Source organism: Euprymna scolopes, chromosome 6, assembly GCF_053919585.1.
Source record: "Euprymna scolopes isolate OS-2025 chromosome 6, ASM5391958v1, whole genome shotgun sequence".
Lineage (NCBI taxonomy): Eukaryota > Metazoa > Mollusca > Cephalopoda > Sepiida > Sepiolidae > Euprymna > Euprymna scolopes.
The window spans coordinates 111,090,613-111,108,271 of record NC_136487.1 but is presented as its reverse complement, the minus strand read 5'-3'; the positions used below and the strand labels follow the sequence as shown (position 1 = coordinate 111,108,271).

Below are 17,659 nucleotides of genomic sequence, written 5' to 3'. Positions count from 1 at the left end.
GGGCATATGGAGTCAATCCCAATAATGACTGAAACATATATAATTTTTAGAAGGGGATATATGGAGTTTGTACTAGAAATGGCTGAAGCAATTTACAATCTGAAAATAACTTTATTTGATACATATTTTTAAGAGGATATATAGAGTCAAGCCCGGAAATAGCTGAAGCAATTTTCGATCTGAAAATTACTTTATTTCATATATTTTTTTTTAAGATCTTTTTTTAAAAAAATTTTTTTTTGTCTTATTGTGAAAACGGTTGGAGGGAACGAAATTACCTTTATTCAAGAATGTCATTGTTTTGTTCTATTTTGAGTTGCCCAGAAGTAATAAATATGAGAATGCAGTATTACATTTGAAAAAGGTTGCTCCAGTAGATGAAACATACTAAAAGGTTTACAAAGAAAGACAGTAGAATGAGGAGAGGAAAAGAGAAACATAAAGAGACTGCTGGAGAGAGAGGGGGTGGGGGGGGTGGAGATAGAAATTTTAATATAAAGATATTACAAATAATTTCACTTCTATTTAAACCCACTCACTATTAGTTTTTACGTTCAAACTTAACTTATGGCGGACGTTTTTTTCTATTACATTTTCACCACAAACAAGGCACATTGCCATTGTGGTGTAGGGGGCTACTATCAGGGCAGCAGCTACTGGGGCACTATGTTGGGATTTGGGCAGCAAGATGTCGGTTCACGTTACACTTGAACTTCTGCATGTCAGTACAGTTGGGGAAGCAGGGACCTGGAATGGAATTCCAGAGTCTAGTGGTTCTGGGGAAGAAACTACTCGAGTAGAAAGAAAGTATTCTACCAGTGATACCGTATGATTTAATTTTCCTTAGGAGACCGTCATGCCATACCCTGTCAAAAGCAGATATATCTAGAGCTACTGCTTTGCCCTCCCCTGCTTTGTCCAGTGAATGGTATATACATTCAGAGATTACAGTGAGGATATCTGCTGTGGAACGGGCTTGTCCAAATCCATACTGTTTGTCAGTCAGAAGTTTAGCATCTGTAAGGTGATGGACTAGAGCATGGTTAATTATGGTCTCAAATATTTTGGCGAAAATTGGGAGGAGGCTAATGGGGCGATAATTTGATGGGTCAGTTCTTTCGCCAGAATTCTTGAATACTGGTACCACAGAAGCAGTTTTCCAACAGCCCGGGAAGCATGATTCATTAAGGCATTTGTTGTAGAGTTTGGAGAGCTGGAGCTACTTCGGCTGAGCACTTTTTTTAATAGCACAGCTGGGATAAGATCAGGTCCACATGCTTTTGAAGTGTTAAGGTTTTTTATGATAGCATGTACCTGAGCAGGGGTGACTTGTAGATTGTCTAGCGTGGCGTCTGTCTGCAAAGGAAAGTCAGGCAGGGGGTGGTTGGAAGGGTCTAGTGTGGAGTTTGAGGCAAACCGGATGGCAAGCATATTAGCCTTGTCGGTTGCTGAGCAAACAACCTCGTGATTGTTAGTTAGTGGAGGAATTGTTGATTGCCCATTATTTACTACACTGTTGTAGATTTTCCAGAAGTCACGAGTTCCTAATTTTTGTGCTTCGATGCGTCTTTTAGTAGTAAATTCTCTCTTAGCTGTTGCTATTTCTTTCTTAACGTTACTTCTAGCTTCTATATACTTCTGTTTGTTTGAACTGGACTTATGTTGGTTAAATCTGTGGTATGCATGCTGCCTTTGAGCAATGGCAGTTGCGCAAGTAGAAGTAAACCATTAGGGAGAGTGGGGCTTGCTATAAAATTTCCGCATTGCTAAACGATTTTTCAAATACTTTTTGTTTTGTACTTTATATTATTTATTTGGTATTTTTAATAGGCAGTTAATTAAATTAAAAAAAACATTTTTCTTATTTTGAGGGTTACGGAAATCACATTTTTTTTTTTGACATTGAAACTACTTAATTATTTTTTCTTTTAATAACAATAAGTGATAACTAATCATTTTCATAACATAAAAATGCTGAGTTTTTTTTTTCCCCAGTGCACAGGCAATGCCGGGCACCTACCAGCTAGTAGTTAATAATTACAAAACAAAATTTATGTTTTGATATTAAGTGTTGTTATGTGAAATAACCATAAAAATCACATTACGTAACTCTCAAAATAAGAAAAATGTCATGCCAAATGAAAATCTTTTAACCCTGATAAAAAGTTAGAACTTTCTTTTAAAACCTGTGATAAAAAACATCAGAATAAAGAAAATGTTATTTAAAATTCCAAAACAACCCCATTTAAAAAAAAAAAGAAAAAAAGATCACCATTATGTGTACTCGAACGTGAAAACTATAGCTGACAATGCAAGCTCCTAAGCCACTGGCCACAAGGCTGAGAGCAAAATAATGTTGGAAATTCTGTTATTTAAACGAATTAAAAAAATAATGTTTGACTGAGCATGCAATTTTCGAATGGCATGATTTTTCAGACACTCACTTGGTTCAAATATATATTTCTATACAAAATAACTGACCATTTTTTCTAATTCTCACATATTATTCGACCAAGACATTGCTCTTTCAGATGGTACTGGTCTTGACCTGTTTTTGGCAGACATACGCACAAACAGACAGTTGAGATTTATATAATAGACTAGTGGGGGTACTCAGTGTTGCCCGGGTGTGTGTAGGTGATGTAGTAAGGAACCCCAGGTGGAAATAAAAAAGTGGTAGCAGTTGGGGGAGGGAATCAAAATAACAGTAGGCAGTTTGGGTGGAGAGAGGTGTTTTGCTAAGTAGTTAGGATCCAACCCGAAGCCTTGAGGCGAAGGTGAAAAAGAAAGTGTGCAAAAAACCTGACACGTTACCTGCTCGGCAAACAAAGAGCAACTGAAACATGTTTGAATTTATTTATTTAAGTATTAAAAACAGAATTGACACGTGCCCGCCATAAAAGTTAACTCTGCTACTTTTATTTGACCTCATTAATGAAGTCAAATAGAAGTAGCGGACTTAACTTTTACTGCGGGACAGCTTTTGGATTTGTTTACCCAACTTTGTCTGGTTGTTTCCCCAAGATGTTGGGGGGTGGGGAGAGGGAAACCAGCTCCCCATAAAAAGGGGATTATCCAGATTGAATAGCAATTGTCTGATATAAGGAGTTTGACCCAACATTGATCAAAGCTGATTGCTACCAGTTACTGTTTCCCCCGCTTTTTGAAGATGCGGCGAGCTGATAAAAGTTGGGCAAATTAAATACACATGCGACCCCCCCGTTCTTAAGTCGTAGATATTATGATTTAGATGTGATATAAAAAGTTTTAAGCAGGAGCGAGAAGGCTGCCGAAAAAAACCTTTTGCAGACATACACAAAAAGCAAACATACATACACATTTTCGCTTTTTTATATATAGAAGACTTATTTTTTTTGATAAACATTCAATTGATATGTAATTATTAAAGTTACTCTGTCACAAAACACATACAAAGTTGTCTCATAATTATATTAGTGTGTGCATATATATATATATATATTACTTTGTAGAATTTCTGAAAAATATAAAACTCTAGATCAAAAAGGCTGCATCTTAAGCCTGTTACCACAAATCCTGGAGAAGCATTACTGGACACTAATCTAATCATCAACATCACACTATATATGCTATCAACAACGGTGGTGTAACTATACTGGCCTATGTTAGTCAGATGCTACAGATACCCGAATAAAGATATGCTCTAAAAAAATGGTAATATGATTCTGCAGATACGGTGTTCAAAACCTGCTTGTTGACTTAGGACAAGTTCTTTATATCAAATTGACAGTTTCACATGGTTAAATTTGTGCTCATTTTTGTATTATATGCTAATTGTTATTAATCCCTAACTGTGCATAGAACAATACCATAATACTTAGTTTGCTATACACTATTGCAACCAGATTTCCGAGAAAAAGTGGAACGGGCAAACAGACAAAGAGAAATATCATATAGATATATTGAAATAGATTCAAAGAATGAAGAAAAAATATTCACTTTTTTATCTCGCTTCATTTTAAAAACATTGCCTTCGGCAGTCATGTCTTTGTAGCGTTTGCCTTTACATGTTCGCTGTTGTCTATGGTCCATGTCCAGTTCTTTGCTTTCAATATCCGGTTGCTGTTGCTGTTGTTGCTGCTGCTGGTGATGCTGCGGCTGCTGAGGCAGCAGCTGATGTTGTTGGTGATGCTGTTGTTGTTGCTGCTGTTGTTGTTGTTGCTGATGCTGTTGTAACTGCTGCTGCTGTTGTAATTGCTGATGCTGTTGCTGACTAAATTGAGCGGATTGGTTTGGTTCATAGGAAGAGGAAGAGGCAGATGATGATGATGATGACGATGATGGTGGTGGAGGGGGTGGTGGATTGGACGAACTCCAACAGCGGTCTGGTATATCTGCCACATCAATACTGTGTTGTCGTTGTAAACCAGACTTGCGCTGTTGGTAGTTTGACAAAGGTTGATGATCGAGGCTAGCGTGACGTGAGAACATTGCCTGATGACGCTCAGAAGATGGTTGAGTAAAGTTTGGTTTGCTCACCTTGCTCTCAAAGGTCAGCTGGTGGTCCATATTAGATGGCCTTTCTAAATTCTGGCGTTCTACTGGCTGATGTTCCACAGACTGGCACTCCATTGGTGGCCGCTCAATGGATTGACGGTCCAAGTTTGACTGGCGTTCCACAGACTGGTGTTCCAAGTTAGTTGAATGTTCTAAATTAGACTGACGTTCCATGGACTGATGTGAATGGATGCTCTGACGCTCTTTGCCGGACTGATACTCAACATTTGACATACACTCTAACGTAGAATGACGGTCTGTGTTACTAGGGCGTTCTATATTTGACTGTGACTCCATGGACTGTCGTTCTAAGCCAGACTTGTGGTCAAGGCTATTTTGCCTGTCAAGACTTGGCCGTCTTTCTAAATTAGGCCGGCGTTCCAAACTGGATTGCCGCTCCATACTTGGTTGTCGTTCGAGATTTAGTGGATGCTCGACACTTTGTGGTCTTTCGATACTTGATTGACGTTCCATACTGGGTCGTCGTTCAAGTGTTGATTGACGTTCTGCATTTGACTGACGCTCAAGACTCGTTTGACGCACCAAGTTCGACTTGCGTTCTTGAGTTGGCTGACGATCCAAGCTGGAATGCCGACTCATTGCTGCCTGCCGGTGTCCCGAAGGTGACACAGCATTTGTGGTAGCAAATGATACAGTCTTCTCTGTGCGTGTAGTCACTTCAGTTACAGCTGAAGTGAGAGCAGCTTGTACAACTGGCATAGAAGAAGTGTTCATATAACCTGTAAAATAATTTTAAAAAATAATCAAGGATATGCATTGTGTGTGTGTATGTATCAATACATATATTTACTAGCAGTGTTGCCTAGGATTGAATGAGAATGTTCTTTTGCACCCAGCCCATAACTTATTTTTAACATTTTCTAATATTCAATTTTTGGGTTGGAGTTCAAGGATGTATTGTATAGGTATGTAGGGTATAAGTATAGGGACATAAATTCAAATAAATTTTGAATTTATAGCCATTAAACATCTAGCAATCTAGCTGTGATTAGGTCAGTTATCAATAAAAAAAAATATCCAAATCTTATAAAACAAAACCAAATACAGTTGCTAAATGCCCAATTTACTTTTACCTTGAGTAGGCACATTGAGAAACAACTGAATGCCAGAATTCCATAACATGCATCTAGAAAATTTAGAAATGTAATCTTCCAATCAACCAACATTCTAAAAACGCATACAAGCAGAGATCTTTATTAAAAACCTTATGTGTACAAGAAAATTTCAGCCTTGATTCATTTACCATCCAGAGTTGTGCTCACTCAATTATGATGACTATCTGAAGTTTCTCTATGACAAAACTGTTCTGTCTGTTGTTTCTTTTCTAGTTTTCACTTTTGAATCAAGAGTAGAAAAATGTCTTTTTTTCATAATTGCAATAATAAAATTTTGTACCCCAAATAAAATTATGAAATAAAAAATAAAAATCGTAATTATTTCAAGTATAACATTTTATAGTTGTAGATATGTCTAACCTGTCATCGTAGTATTCTTTTGCAGATATTCAGAAGCCACAGGTATTGTTGCAACTGTTGCTTTTACACGGCTTTGTTTTGGTTGGGAGGACACGGATGTGAAGAATCCAATGTCACTTTTCTGATCCACATCCATAGAAACCATATTTGAACTTTTAGAGTTCATATCTGAAATAGATAAGCAAAAATCAGTAAACACCAGGTTATAAAATAAAAGGTTCTATTTTTTGTTTATAATATTATAGAATTATATGTTGATTAGCCATCTACACCAGCAATTTCTGAGGTAATCAGGGAATCAAACCCATAGACTTGAACACCGTATTCATCTCTTCTTCATCTGGTGTAAAAATTTATTTTGCTTTATCTATTTCCTATCACTTTTAAGCAAGAAGCGTACATGCATATTATATATATATATAGTAGTATAAGAATAAAATTTTGGTAAGTGAGCTGCACAAAAAAATTGGTTTTATTCCTGAGGGAAATCACCATGCTGGAGAGAGAGAGAGAATATGTGTATAATGATAACAGTCATTATCTAATAGTGAATTTTAATAAAAAGATGAAACTAGGTTTTGACAAAATCTAAAACTTCTTACTTTGATAATAATGGCCTGGTGATGGACTTTGCTGGGGTGATCGAGTAGCTGTTTGGTTTTGGACAGAAGTTGTGGGTTTGGGTGCAATATTTAACTGCGGTGACATAGCAGGGCTGGGAACTCCAGTGGATGGAGACTTACTTGAACTTGAAGGGCTTGGTTGAAACACCACAGATTGCACTTGTTGATCTGAAAGAGGCACAAAAGAAACTTATGATACTCTTACTAGTAGTAGTACTGAAAAACGATTTCATCTATATATATAAAAGGCAAATGCGCGCGCACATTTTTTGCATGTCTCGAAAAGGCTTTTTTCGCCGACGGTCCGGGGGGGGGGGGGTTTACTATCGCATAGAACTGTTTATATAGCCCCTAGATCATATGTGCGATTTGTGAACGCGCGTTGCATCTAGATTTATTTACGTTGATTTTTACAAAATTATTGCTATTTCAGTCCGTCTTGTGTTCGTTCAGCTTTTTTGTATAAAACCGAAACTAATTCAAAGCTAAGGCGCTGTTCCCAGCAATCGCACCAGGGAGCATCCAGAAGCAATCAGCTTTTTTTTTTTTAGAAATTCCCCTAATTTAAGATTTCTCCTGTTCTAACTGGAGTCAGAAGAGATAATACAATTTGAGAACAGAAAGTTTCAAAAAGTTAGTCTTTGCGTGAATTGTTATGAGAAAGGAGGGGGAGGGGCTAAGGACCAAGTTTTGATGAACATTACTTTTATACTGAAAATCATTTACGTATATGTTATCTACTTGTACACTGCTCCTAGCATTGACATGCATACATTATACTAGCTAGATGAGCCATTCCTTTATCCTGAGTTTTCACATCGCCTACCATAGTACATACTTGAAAAGTGTGACAATCCAAAAAAACTTGGATGCAAACCATCAACAAAGATGTTAAACAGTGGAATTTGAATGGAATCAATCCTTAAGGTCAACAAGCATGAAGACTAAGATTGCAGTTGTCAGAAAACGTCAGACAGATTGACCAAAGGAAAAAAGACAATAAAATGGATGATAAGAATTTGGAATTAGTATCAATTACATTGTTTATTTTTTGGAAGCTGTTATTGTTCTCACTATTATTGTTTATTTTTGTTTACTACATTTTGGCCTATTTCATTTCTAGTCTACACCAGACAATTATTCATTCATGGCAATGTTTATCTATTCATTGGATTTAAATATGTAGAAAAGGTCAGTGTTCACAATACATAATTAGCAACAGTCATATTTAAGTACAAGAAAACAACGCTAGAGAAAAATTGAAGACTGGAGAACATATTGGCTGAATTGAGAAAAAAACTAAACAGGAATATTGAAGACAATAGTCTGATACACATATGGATTAGTTATTAAAACCATTTTAAAAGAATTGAATGTCGTACTTACTTGGGATTGGATAAGCTTGAATGTAGGTTTGGGTTACTGTTTGCCCTTCGGGTTTGCCTGGGGGATTTACAGCTCCAGTAACATAAACTCTAAAGAAATTTTTTTTAAAATTAATAAAACATTAGTAGAAATTTGGAAATCATCAGTACACATATATATATATATATATCTTTTTATCAAATCAAAATTCAAAATACACCAAAATATTTTATAGTATGAATGTATTCATTTTAAAGTCCCCACTGTATGAATAATGAAAGTTTGTTAAATGTATCGTTGGTTTTCAAGTTTTTACAATATTTATCATAAATAATGAAAGATTATTTACTTAAAGAAAAGTATATGGTCTAATTTGGAAGGAAACTTTTACTATTGCTATAATTTAGTCAATATTGATTTTATTAAATACCCTTAAATTAAACTAAGTAAATATTAAAGTTACAAATCTTTAAGAGTTTGCTAAAAGTGTTCTTGTAAATTCATTTTTTACCAGTATTTTTTAATCCATCTATTTTCTTCTTAAAATGATTTCATTAGATTTGTCAGATGCTTCCAGACACTTATGCAAAGTGACTTTCTCCATCCTGACGTTTTTCCAAACTAATCTTCCAACCAAAGATTTAGATTCAGAGAAGGACAAGCAGAAATCTTTCATGAACACCAAAAAAATGAGAGCACAAAAGCGCAATTCTTTTTTTTTTTTCATTTAAAATTTAAAAAGTATTTTGTTTATACAAAATAAAGTATATGGTACATCAAATTTTAAGAACCAGTAAGAATTCAATTTGATAAATTTATAAGCAAAAGAATTTGACAGCAAAAATGGTATGCGACTCCCCCAGCCCTGCTTCAATTACTTTTAATAAAATTTGATTTTTATGAGCACTGCATTAATAAATATGGGCATTACAGCATTTTGCTTTTTTCCACAGCCTAAATTCACTGCAGTCAAAGTAAATACAATTTATCTGAAAATGTGTTGAAACTTTTAGCTTGTTTTGAGTCTTTCACATCTAATATAATGCTGAGGTTTATAATATATTACAGTACACCCCCCCCCTCTTTCTTCTCTAATTAGGATATAATTAAAAATACATGAGATTACTATTGATCAAGCATGAAATGTTTAAAATGCTAATTTAAAAACATCAACTTGATCAATTTTTTATTTTTCAAAACAGGATTCAGGTTTAACAGATAATGATGCGTCTTATGAATATTCCAGAAAAAGTGTTTGTAAACTTGATTATTTGGCGAGAAAGCAGTCGAATAACCAAGTAGGTGAATCATTTTGTTAAATTTACGTAAAAAAACTGAATACTTCTGTTAAAAATTCAACAAGTAATTTTTTAAAATTATTTTGTTTTTCATATTTTTTTAATTTTTTTAAATTGATAAGAAAATTAAAAATAAAATAAAATGAATAACAGATTTTAGGGGCAGAATTGTATATACCGGCACATGTTTTTCTTTAATTAACATTACAGGAATTTTATTTTATAATAAAAAAATAAAAATAATCCTTACTTTTTTGTAGGCAACAACACTCTTTGTTGCTGTTGTTGTTGCTGCTGTTGCTGGTTTATTACTTGTTGTTGCTGCTGTGGAATGTGCTGGTTTGCAGGCTGTTGTTGTTGTTGTTGTTGTTGTTGTTGTACAGTCACCGAGACTCCAGGCTGACCAATGGTGCTTGCAGGCAATTGTATATGCTGAGCGCCAGCATTAGTCACTGTTCCTGTAACCACTCCAGCTGAACCAGCTTGGGTAACGGTTACCAACTGAGTAACCATGGGTTGTGCAGTCTGACCTGGAGAGCAAGCTGGCTTCTGATTGATTATTTGTAATGTCTGTGCCCCAATATTAGATGTGATCGGCGGTGCCACAACCTGCTGAATCTGCGGTTGGCTATTGCTGGTTTTGATACTTGCCTGGGCCAGCTGGATTTTGCCCTGGTTCTGTGGTGTTAATGCCTGCGTGTTTTGACTACTGGCCAAGGTGAACTGGATACCTTGAGGTAAGGAAAATGAAGGCAAGAAGTATTGGACATGCGTTGGTTGAATGTTTCCTTGCTGACCCAGGCTTATAGTGTTGGCCATATTTGGTGACTGTGTTCCATGAACGGAAGGGGAGATGTTGCCTTGGTTGGTCGGTTTCAGTACAAAATTTGTCAATAAGGGGCCTGGTGCTCCTGTGCTAATCTGTTGCGGTTGGGCCTGAGTCGTCTGAGGAGGTGCTACATTCCTTAGAGTCATGAAATTGCCTGATGTTACGGCCGTCATTCCATAATGAGTGGCTGGAATTGTTTGTACAAGAATTGGACCGACATTTTTCATGGGATTTTTAGGTGTGGCTTGTATGACAGGCTGAGCCTGGACATTAACACCTGTAAGTCCTGCTTTAACAGGTCCAGTTGTCATATTTACCGTGGTTGTAGTGGCTAAATTGGAAGTTGAGTTTTGACTTGTCATTCCCGGTGGCTTGGAGGCAATGGGTACTGGCGTTGTAATCGGCTTGCAGGTTGTACTGTAAGTCGGAGTAATCTGACCACCAGTATTATTTTGGTAGCTGTTAGTTAAAACTGGGCTTAATATCTGTATATTGTTACTGGACACAAATTGAACCACTGTTTGCGGTGCAACGGGCGGAGCTTGGACACTGCAAGGGGGCTTACTTTTAGAAGATTTCTGAGTCATCTTACCTACAATTGGGCCTCGGCCGTTTTGCTTACCAAGGGTTGTCTGTGTATTTGATGAAAAGACAATTTGCTGATCTTCTTGTGTGGTCATTGTAATATTGTGAATCTTCATACCTCCTTGGCGAACAGTTTGTGGTGGCTGCGGCTGCATAACAGTGGGTAAGCTGTTTTGATTGTATTGTTGTACATTGTTGTCGGCCCTTTCAATTCTCTCTGCAAGTTAAAAGAAAAGTTTTATTTTAATGTCTTTTTTATCAAAATTATAATTCTTCAAAAACTTTTTTTTACAATATCTAAAAAAGTGTTTATTATTTTTATTACTTAAGATATACCAAAGTAAAATTACATTTTTATTATATCTAAAAACAATTTATGTGGAAACAGAGTTTTGCAAAATAAACAATGACACTAAATTTAAATTGGAATATGATTGGAGATGAACTTATGGATGTCCAAGTATCCATAAGTTCATCCTCAACCATATTATTTGATCCAATTCTTTAATAAGAAAAAAACTTATTTATCCTATTCATTTTTCTTCCCAAATAAATACCAGAAGGCAGTGACTGAAGGTCAATCATATTGAGAACAATACCAAAAGTAATGTTTTCGAAGAAATAATATTTTAAAAAAAGTGATGTTTCTTGAAGAGTTTTTTGAGATGAATGATCTGTTTGATTTTTTTTTTTATCTCCTGTCTAGCCAAAGTAAAGGCTGAAGTGAAGAATTGCTCATCCACAAAGACCCCATTTTATGGCATCATGGGTTGCTTTTCATGGCATACAGGTGACTTTGTTTTCAGAGGATGGGTACCCATCTGCATGGATTTGTAGTCATTGAATTTCTGGCCCCACCGACAAGGCAACCGTAGAAATGCAATGACATTTTGTGATAAATGAAAATTAATCATTACAGGAAATATAATTATGAGATCCAACTAGCCTAAACATTGGGAAAAATTCCATTACCATTTAAAAAAATAATGTGCAAAAATGACATGGTAACACAACTTTGACTATTTATATATAAGATTTGTGGGAACCGAGTTTCCACACACAAGCGAACACACGTACACAAACCTGTGACATTAAGTGAACCTAATTATTGTGCTTTAATTCTGGTAATATCATTCTTTGCTGCAAGATGGCGTTAATACCACACTTTCATATTTGCTTGATATTTCTCGCCCTCTTTTCTATTTGGACGCCAGAGTATGGAGATGCATCAACACCATGCTCCTATATTGAACACACGCAAAAGATATTCACACTCTTGCAAAGAGACTCTCAAAAGAACCACGCAAGTAATGTTTTCTTATGCCTCTTCCGTATTGAACTGTTTCTCATTACTCTTGTAACAATTACTGTAAATATATGTACATTGGTTGTAAATTATAATCTCGACATATTCGTGTATTCATTCTTGGCTCAGAGGACTAAGCAAACATTGTACAGTATTCCTCTACTTACATAGAGGGAGACTTTGCCCTCTATAGATTCATTTTAGCGGCTAACAAATTGAATCTTTGTCATAATATTCATAATACATCAAGCTACATTTTTTCTTTTAATAACTATTATATAAAAGGAACTTTATGTGTGTGCCCGTGTAAGTTTGTTCCCTATCGACTTGAAAATGGCTGGGCTGATTTTTATCAAATTTCATTCGAAGGTACATTATGTACCTGGTAGTGTTCTTAGATTTTGTATCAGAATGTCTTTAATAAGCATCGAAATAATCTGATGAAAGAAGGAGCAGATGATTTTGACCAAAGTTAACACCTTACACAGCCCAACATTACAAGTGATTTGACAAGTTTTATTACCACACAAGCTGAAAGGCCTGACATATAAAATCAACAGTAGGTTCTTTGATATGACAGGGGTGAAATTAATGTTTCTTTTTACAGCACAATTGCACCATGATACTTGACATTTTCATTTTAAACTTAAATTCAAGCCATTATCACCGTCCAAGCAGTAAGTAAAATCAAAACCAAGTTCTTTGATATGACAGGAGTGCATTCAAAATGAATGTTACTGTTTAGAGCTCAATTGAAGCATGATACTTGACTTTTGTATTTTAAACTTAAATTCAAGCCATGGGGGTGTTAGTTTTTGGATGGCTGAAGTGCAATGGAGAGAATAGCTGAGAAAATGGGCAGATGTAGGTTGTTGTTCGAAAAGATAAGACAGATTGGGCCGAATGTACAATAAGAAAATATTTTGTAGATGAATTTGGGTAGACAATTTCTGGTGTTGAGAGACAAATTATCTCAGTTAGATCTTAGCCGATATACTGGAACTCAGATGTAAATGCTAGTGGCAAAGCCCCAATGATACACCCACTCATATATGCCCATTACTAACAAGTCATATGTGCATTTCTCAATTTGCGTCTTTTTTTTTCTTGTATACAACTTGTAAATCTATGCACATGCTCTCGGTGATTGTCAATATGAGAAATGACATGACCAAAACAAGATGAAAACAAAGAAAAGCACAGAACAAATGTTGGGGTTGATGGTCATTAACAGATGAGTTCCAGTGAAAAACTTTAATTTCACCATAAAATCACATTTCCTAATAGATTTCTGATTATCCAGAAATAATATTCTACTATTCCATTTGACTGGTCTATAAATTTGTTTTTTGTTGTTGTTGTTTTTTTTTTGTTTTTTTTAAATATTGGCCAATTGACTCACTTACTTACTTCATAGAAAATTTTACAGGCTTAATAATTAATGTGTACTCTTTAAAGATTAAACATTTTTTCCATCATAATAATGAAGATAAAAAGAAAAAAAATTTCTTGCAATTCAAACTCAACCATAATGCTTCCCAAACAGTCAATAATGTAAACACTGGAAATCAATGGAAATAAAGCTACATAAGTGATCAGATAGTATAAAGTCGATTTCAAAGTTTCCCAGAGTGACCAATGGTCAAAAAAGCTAAAATTGAGACAAATTTCCCAATCTGAGAGCAACAGTCCCTCACTAATTTCCCAATAGAGGTATCATGCCAAGCATGTGAAATTTAACATAAAATTATCTCCCATTTTTGAGACATTCTCACTAACAAAAAATATTACACTACCACTAAGCCTAGGTCTGAGTATAGGCCCCCATCTCCTAAAAAAAAAAACAAAAAAAAAAACAACAAAAAACCTTTCTTAATCCTAAACCTATTTTAGCAGCAGCCCTCTAAAACAAAAATAATTAATAAAATCACATGTAAAAAAATGTACCCCCCCCCCCAAAAAAAAAAACAAATAATACACAGAATTTATCTTTCATGGCAAATAAATAAAATTGGTAAACTCATCCTACAATACTAGATAGCCTGGAAATAGGTAATTTTACATTAAATTCATATGTGAAACTGATCCTTATTCCAGATGATAAAAGAATGCTCTTCTTTTTGCCAAGTATTTTTCAGGTAGTTTCACAATCACCTAAAACGTAGAATCTCATTGGGAGAAAGAGGACAGTAACAGATGTTAATCTACATTAATTTTTTTATATTGATATATTTTTATAGAGTGATACATTTTAACTTCAATTTTGCTTTTAAATTTGTTAAATTGTTAAAATTAGCTTTATGTGTAAAAGGAAATTTTTTTTAAAGAAATAAACATGGCTATTAGCAGGAGAAAATCTCCAAGTGTGTAAATGGCAGTAATTGAAACTTGAAAAAGTTTTGTTTCATTCTACGCATATTGAGAATTGTAAAATCAATCAAATGACCAAAATATATGATGTTAAGCTCTAGCTATTCAACAGAAATCGAACTTTGTTACCCCCCCCCAAAAAAAACACTTTTCTGAATTCAAAGAAAAGGTGGAATTCTGCTAAAAAGCAAAAGGTCTCACATCCTGAATTCTATAGCAGTAATGAGAGCTTTTCAACATGAAGGTAGAGAACAGTCATGATCTCTTAACAATAAATATTTGACAATTGTTGAAGAAAACTCACAGCAAATGTTCATAGGCACTTAATGTTAGTATTTTAATGGTGTTTATCCATCTGAAGTAGATAGACACGGTATGAAAGCTTGAATAAATATCTGTTTATGCAATGACTGATCATTTTGTAAAGAACCTAATTTTACTGTAGAAAAATGTAAAGACCATCAACATTACATATAAACTATGCAATCTTTTAAAATGTCTATTCTTAACTTACCCATGGGAGAGCAACGGTCATTCCTATTGGATATTTCATGAGTATTTCCAAGAGACATTCGTTCAGGTTTATTTTTGGCTTTAAATATTCCACCAACCGGCTGGAAACTGGATCCAGAATTTGATGGACGTAGGACAAATTTTTCTTGGCTGTTGTGCAGCATCATGTCGGTCTTTTCAAGGTTCGCCTTACCTGGAGAGGCTGGTGTGCTTTTGATGGGTTCCGGCCGGCATGCATATTCTGGAAGTGAGACATGGGTCATCACTGGTGAAAAACGTTGTTGGGGAAATGCCTTGTTTTCAATCATACCATCTTCTTCTGTTTGACTGTCAGTTTCACTGTCAGATACTTGTTCCTTGCAATTTAAGTCAATTTCCCCACAATCATCCTCTTTACCTAAAAAAAAAAAAAAAAAAAAAAAAAAAAAAAATTCTTTCAAATTGATTATTTCTTTTCTATATTTCCCAGGAAAAATTAAATTCAAATACCACAGTAAAATGTAAAGCTGTCTTTAAAAGATCACACACACACACACACATATATATATTACATAGAAAAATGCCAGCATGAAAAGTAATATGGTTAAGATTAACCATGGAAAAGTAAAAATACTAGTTGTTAAAACTGGAAAAGAAAAAGACAAGATAGTCAAATAAAAAAAATATAATAAATTTATAACTTAAGATATTGCAGCATTAAATTTTTTTAAAAAATTCAATTTAACATTATATAATCAATTCTTAATTGATACTGTAATATTTTAAGTTATAAATTTATTATATTTTTACTAGAATATCTTATCTTTTTCTTTTCCAGTTTTAACAACTAGTCCTTTTACTTTTTCCATGTTTAAATCTTAACCATATTACTTTTCATGTTCGCATTTTTGTATGTAATCCATGATTTTTCTAGGCTTTGCTTTGAAATAATATTTTTTCTGTTTCACTTGTTACGTGTGAATTATTAGTGATAGTACAGCTGAGCGACAGATCATGACAGTGGTGAATTATTAGTGACAGTTTTTTTTTAATATCTTGTTATGTCATCATCTCTGCCATTCCCAGCTGACTTGAGGTAGTGTAACAGATTTGGTTGCTATGGTAACCAACAGCCAATACAAAAAAAAAAAAAAAAATACACGTCGTTATGTTCATTAAACATTCTGAGAATTTTTAAACACGGTAATTTCATTATAACTTTTGTTTTACTGAACTGCATTACAATATATACAAAGAATACATTTATGAACTTGTTTAGAAACAGAAAGCATGTGTGCAGTGTACATGTATAAGTTCTTGAAATGTCTGTTGTGTGTAAATGCGTGTGAACAGATAAGTTACTGAATAGTTCATTGTGACTGTGTGTGTGTAGTGTTCATATCAGTTCGTTAATGTTCTTGTAAATGTGTTGTCTTACCTTAAAATGAAGGTTACGCCTGTCAAGGCGAACGAAATGTATGTCTAATTACATCAGTGGTTCAATCAAAAGAGATAGGAATAAATAGAGAATGGAAGTGGATAGAGAATGCAAAACAGGAAGTAGAGACGCCATCTGTCAGACAAATCAGAAACTACGACGAGCAAATAACCGTTGTGTCATTGCTAAATGCTTGTGTGAGCATGACATACCTATTCACATATCAGTCTGAAAAGTGTATTTCTTTTTGAGACACTGTATGTTCACACATATACATAACTAGCTCATCTATGTTTATAGCATTACAATTTTTAGCAAAACATACTTTGATAAAATGAAAATTCTCTTTGCGTAAAATTACAAACACGTTTTAATATTATGATTCTTTAAAAATAAACATTCATTTTAAAACAGAATTTTAATTAAAAGATAAAAATCAATGTTTGTAGTCTGCAGATTTATTATTATGCGATTAAATGATAGACTACTTTATCTCTCTCTGCTTTACAGAATTTCTGCTCTTATCAATGGTTACTTGGCAAAATATGAAAATTGATTTTTAACTTTAATTAAAACTCCTTGAAAATTTTTCCTAATTTTTGGTGAGGATATATATTTTTGCCTGGAATGCGATTTTATCCATGCCCCATACTATATAAACACTGTGCTTGGTTGAGGTCTTCTGATGTTATTGAAGCTGTTGCTTTAATGTGCGGATGCAGTAGTATACACATGTGTGAATAGATAATATAATATCATCACCAGTATTTTAAAAATTGAAAATGATTAGAAATCAAACACTATACACATTTTTTTTTTTTTTGCTGTATGAAGTGTATGCAAAATATGATAGATCCAATAGTATCTTGGCATTATAAAATGCCAGACATTTTTCAACAGCAGACACTTTCTAAGAGATTACTCAACTTTTGAAAAACAGATATACTGTAATTTCTGCTTCTAATTTTTCCCCTTCTTTTTGGCAATTTCTGTTTTTAACAGTTTGAGCTTTATGCAAACAATGAAACAACTTCATTTTAACTTTACATGAAAAATGTGAATGAACTAAAATGTATACAGCTTTTCTGATAGAATAGAAGAAGCATTCATTTGAAAATCAACAAAATAATTAAATATAAAAAGATGGTGATCTTACCTGTGCCATCTTCATCAGCTTCATATATAACCATCCGTTCATCATCACTTTCATCATCCTCGTCTGCAAGTTGTTGTTGTTGGCGAGAGTGTTGCTGCAACATTACCCGCGAATTTCCTCCGGTGCCTTGTTGAGAAATTGCTGCAGTCATAGGCGCTACATGGG

The 17,659-nt window shown here is 34.4% G+C and overlaps 1 protein-coding gene across 1 annotated transcript in view; it reads right to left on the bottom strand.

Moving 5' to 3' along the window:
* LOC145277868 (uncharacterized) overlaps window positions 1-17,659 on the bottom strand; it is a 198,825-nt gene that overhangs the window by 14,158 nt on the left and 167,008 nt on the right. The window contains exons 11-17 of the mRNA XM_080129825.1: window positions 17,495-17,659; window positions 14,923-15,318; window positions 9,569-10,949; window positions 8,042-8,130; window positions 6,635-6,823; window positions 6,033-6,200; window positions 3,979-5,276 (exon numbers count right to left, since the gene is read on the bottom strand). The exon at window positions 17,495-17,659 is cut by the window's right edge and continues 229 nt beyond it. Of these exons, the coding sequence (XP_079985951.1) occupies window positions 3,979-5,276; window positions 6,033-6,200; window positions 6,635-6,823; window positions 8,042-8,130; window positions 9,569-10,949; window positions 14,923-15,318; window positions 17,495-17,659 (3,686 nt within the window). The remainder of the gene's footprint in view (window positions 1-3,978; window positions 5,277-6,032; window positions 6,201-6,634; window positions 6,824-8,041; window positions 8,131-9,568; window positions 10,950-14,922; window positions 15,319-17,494) is intronic.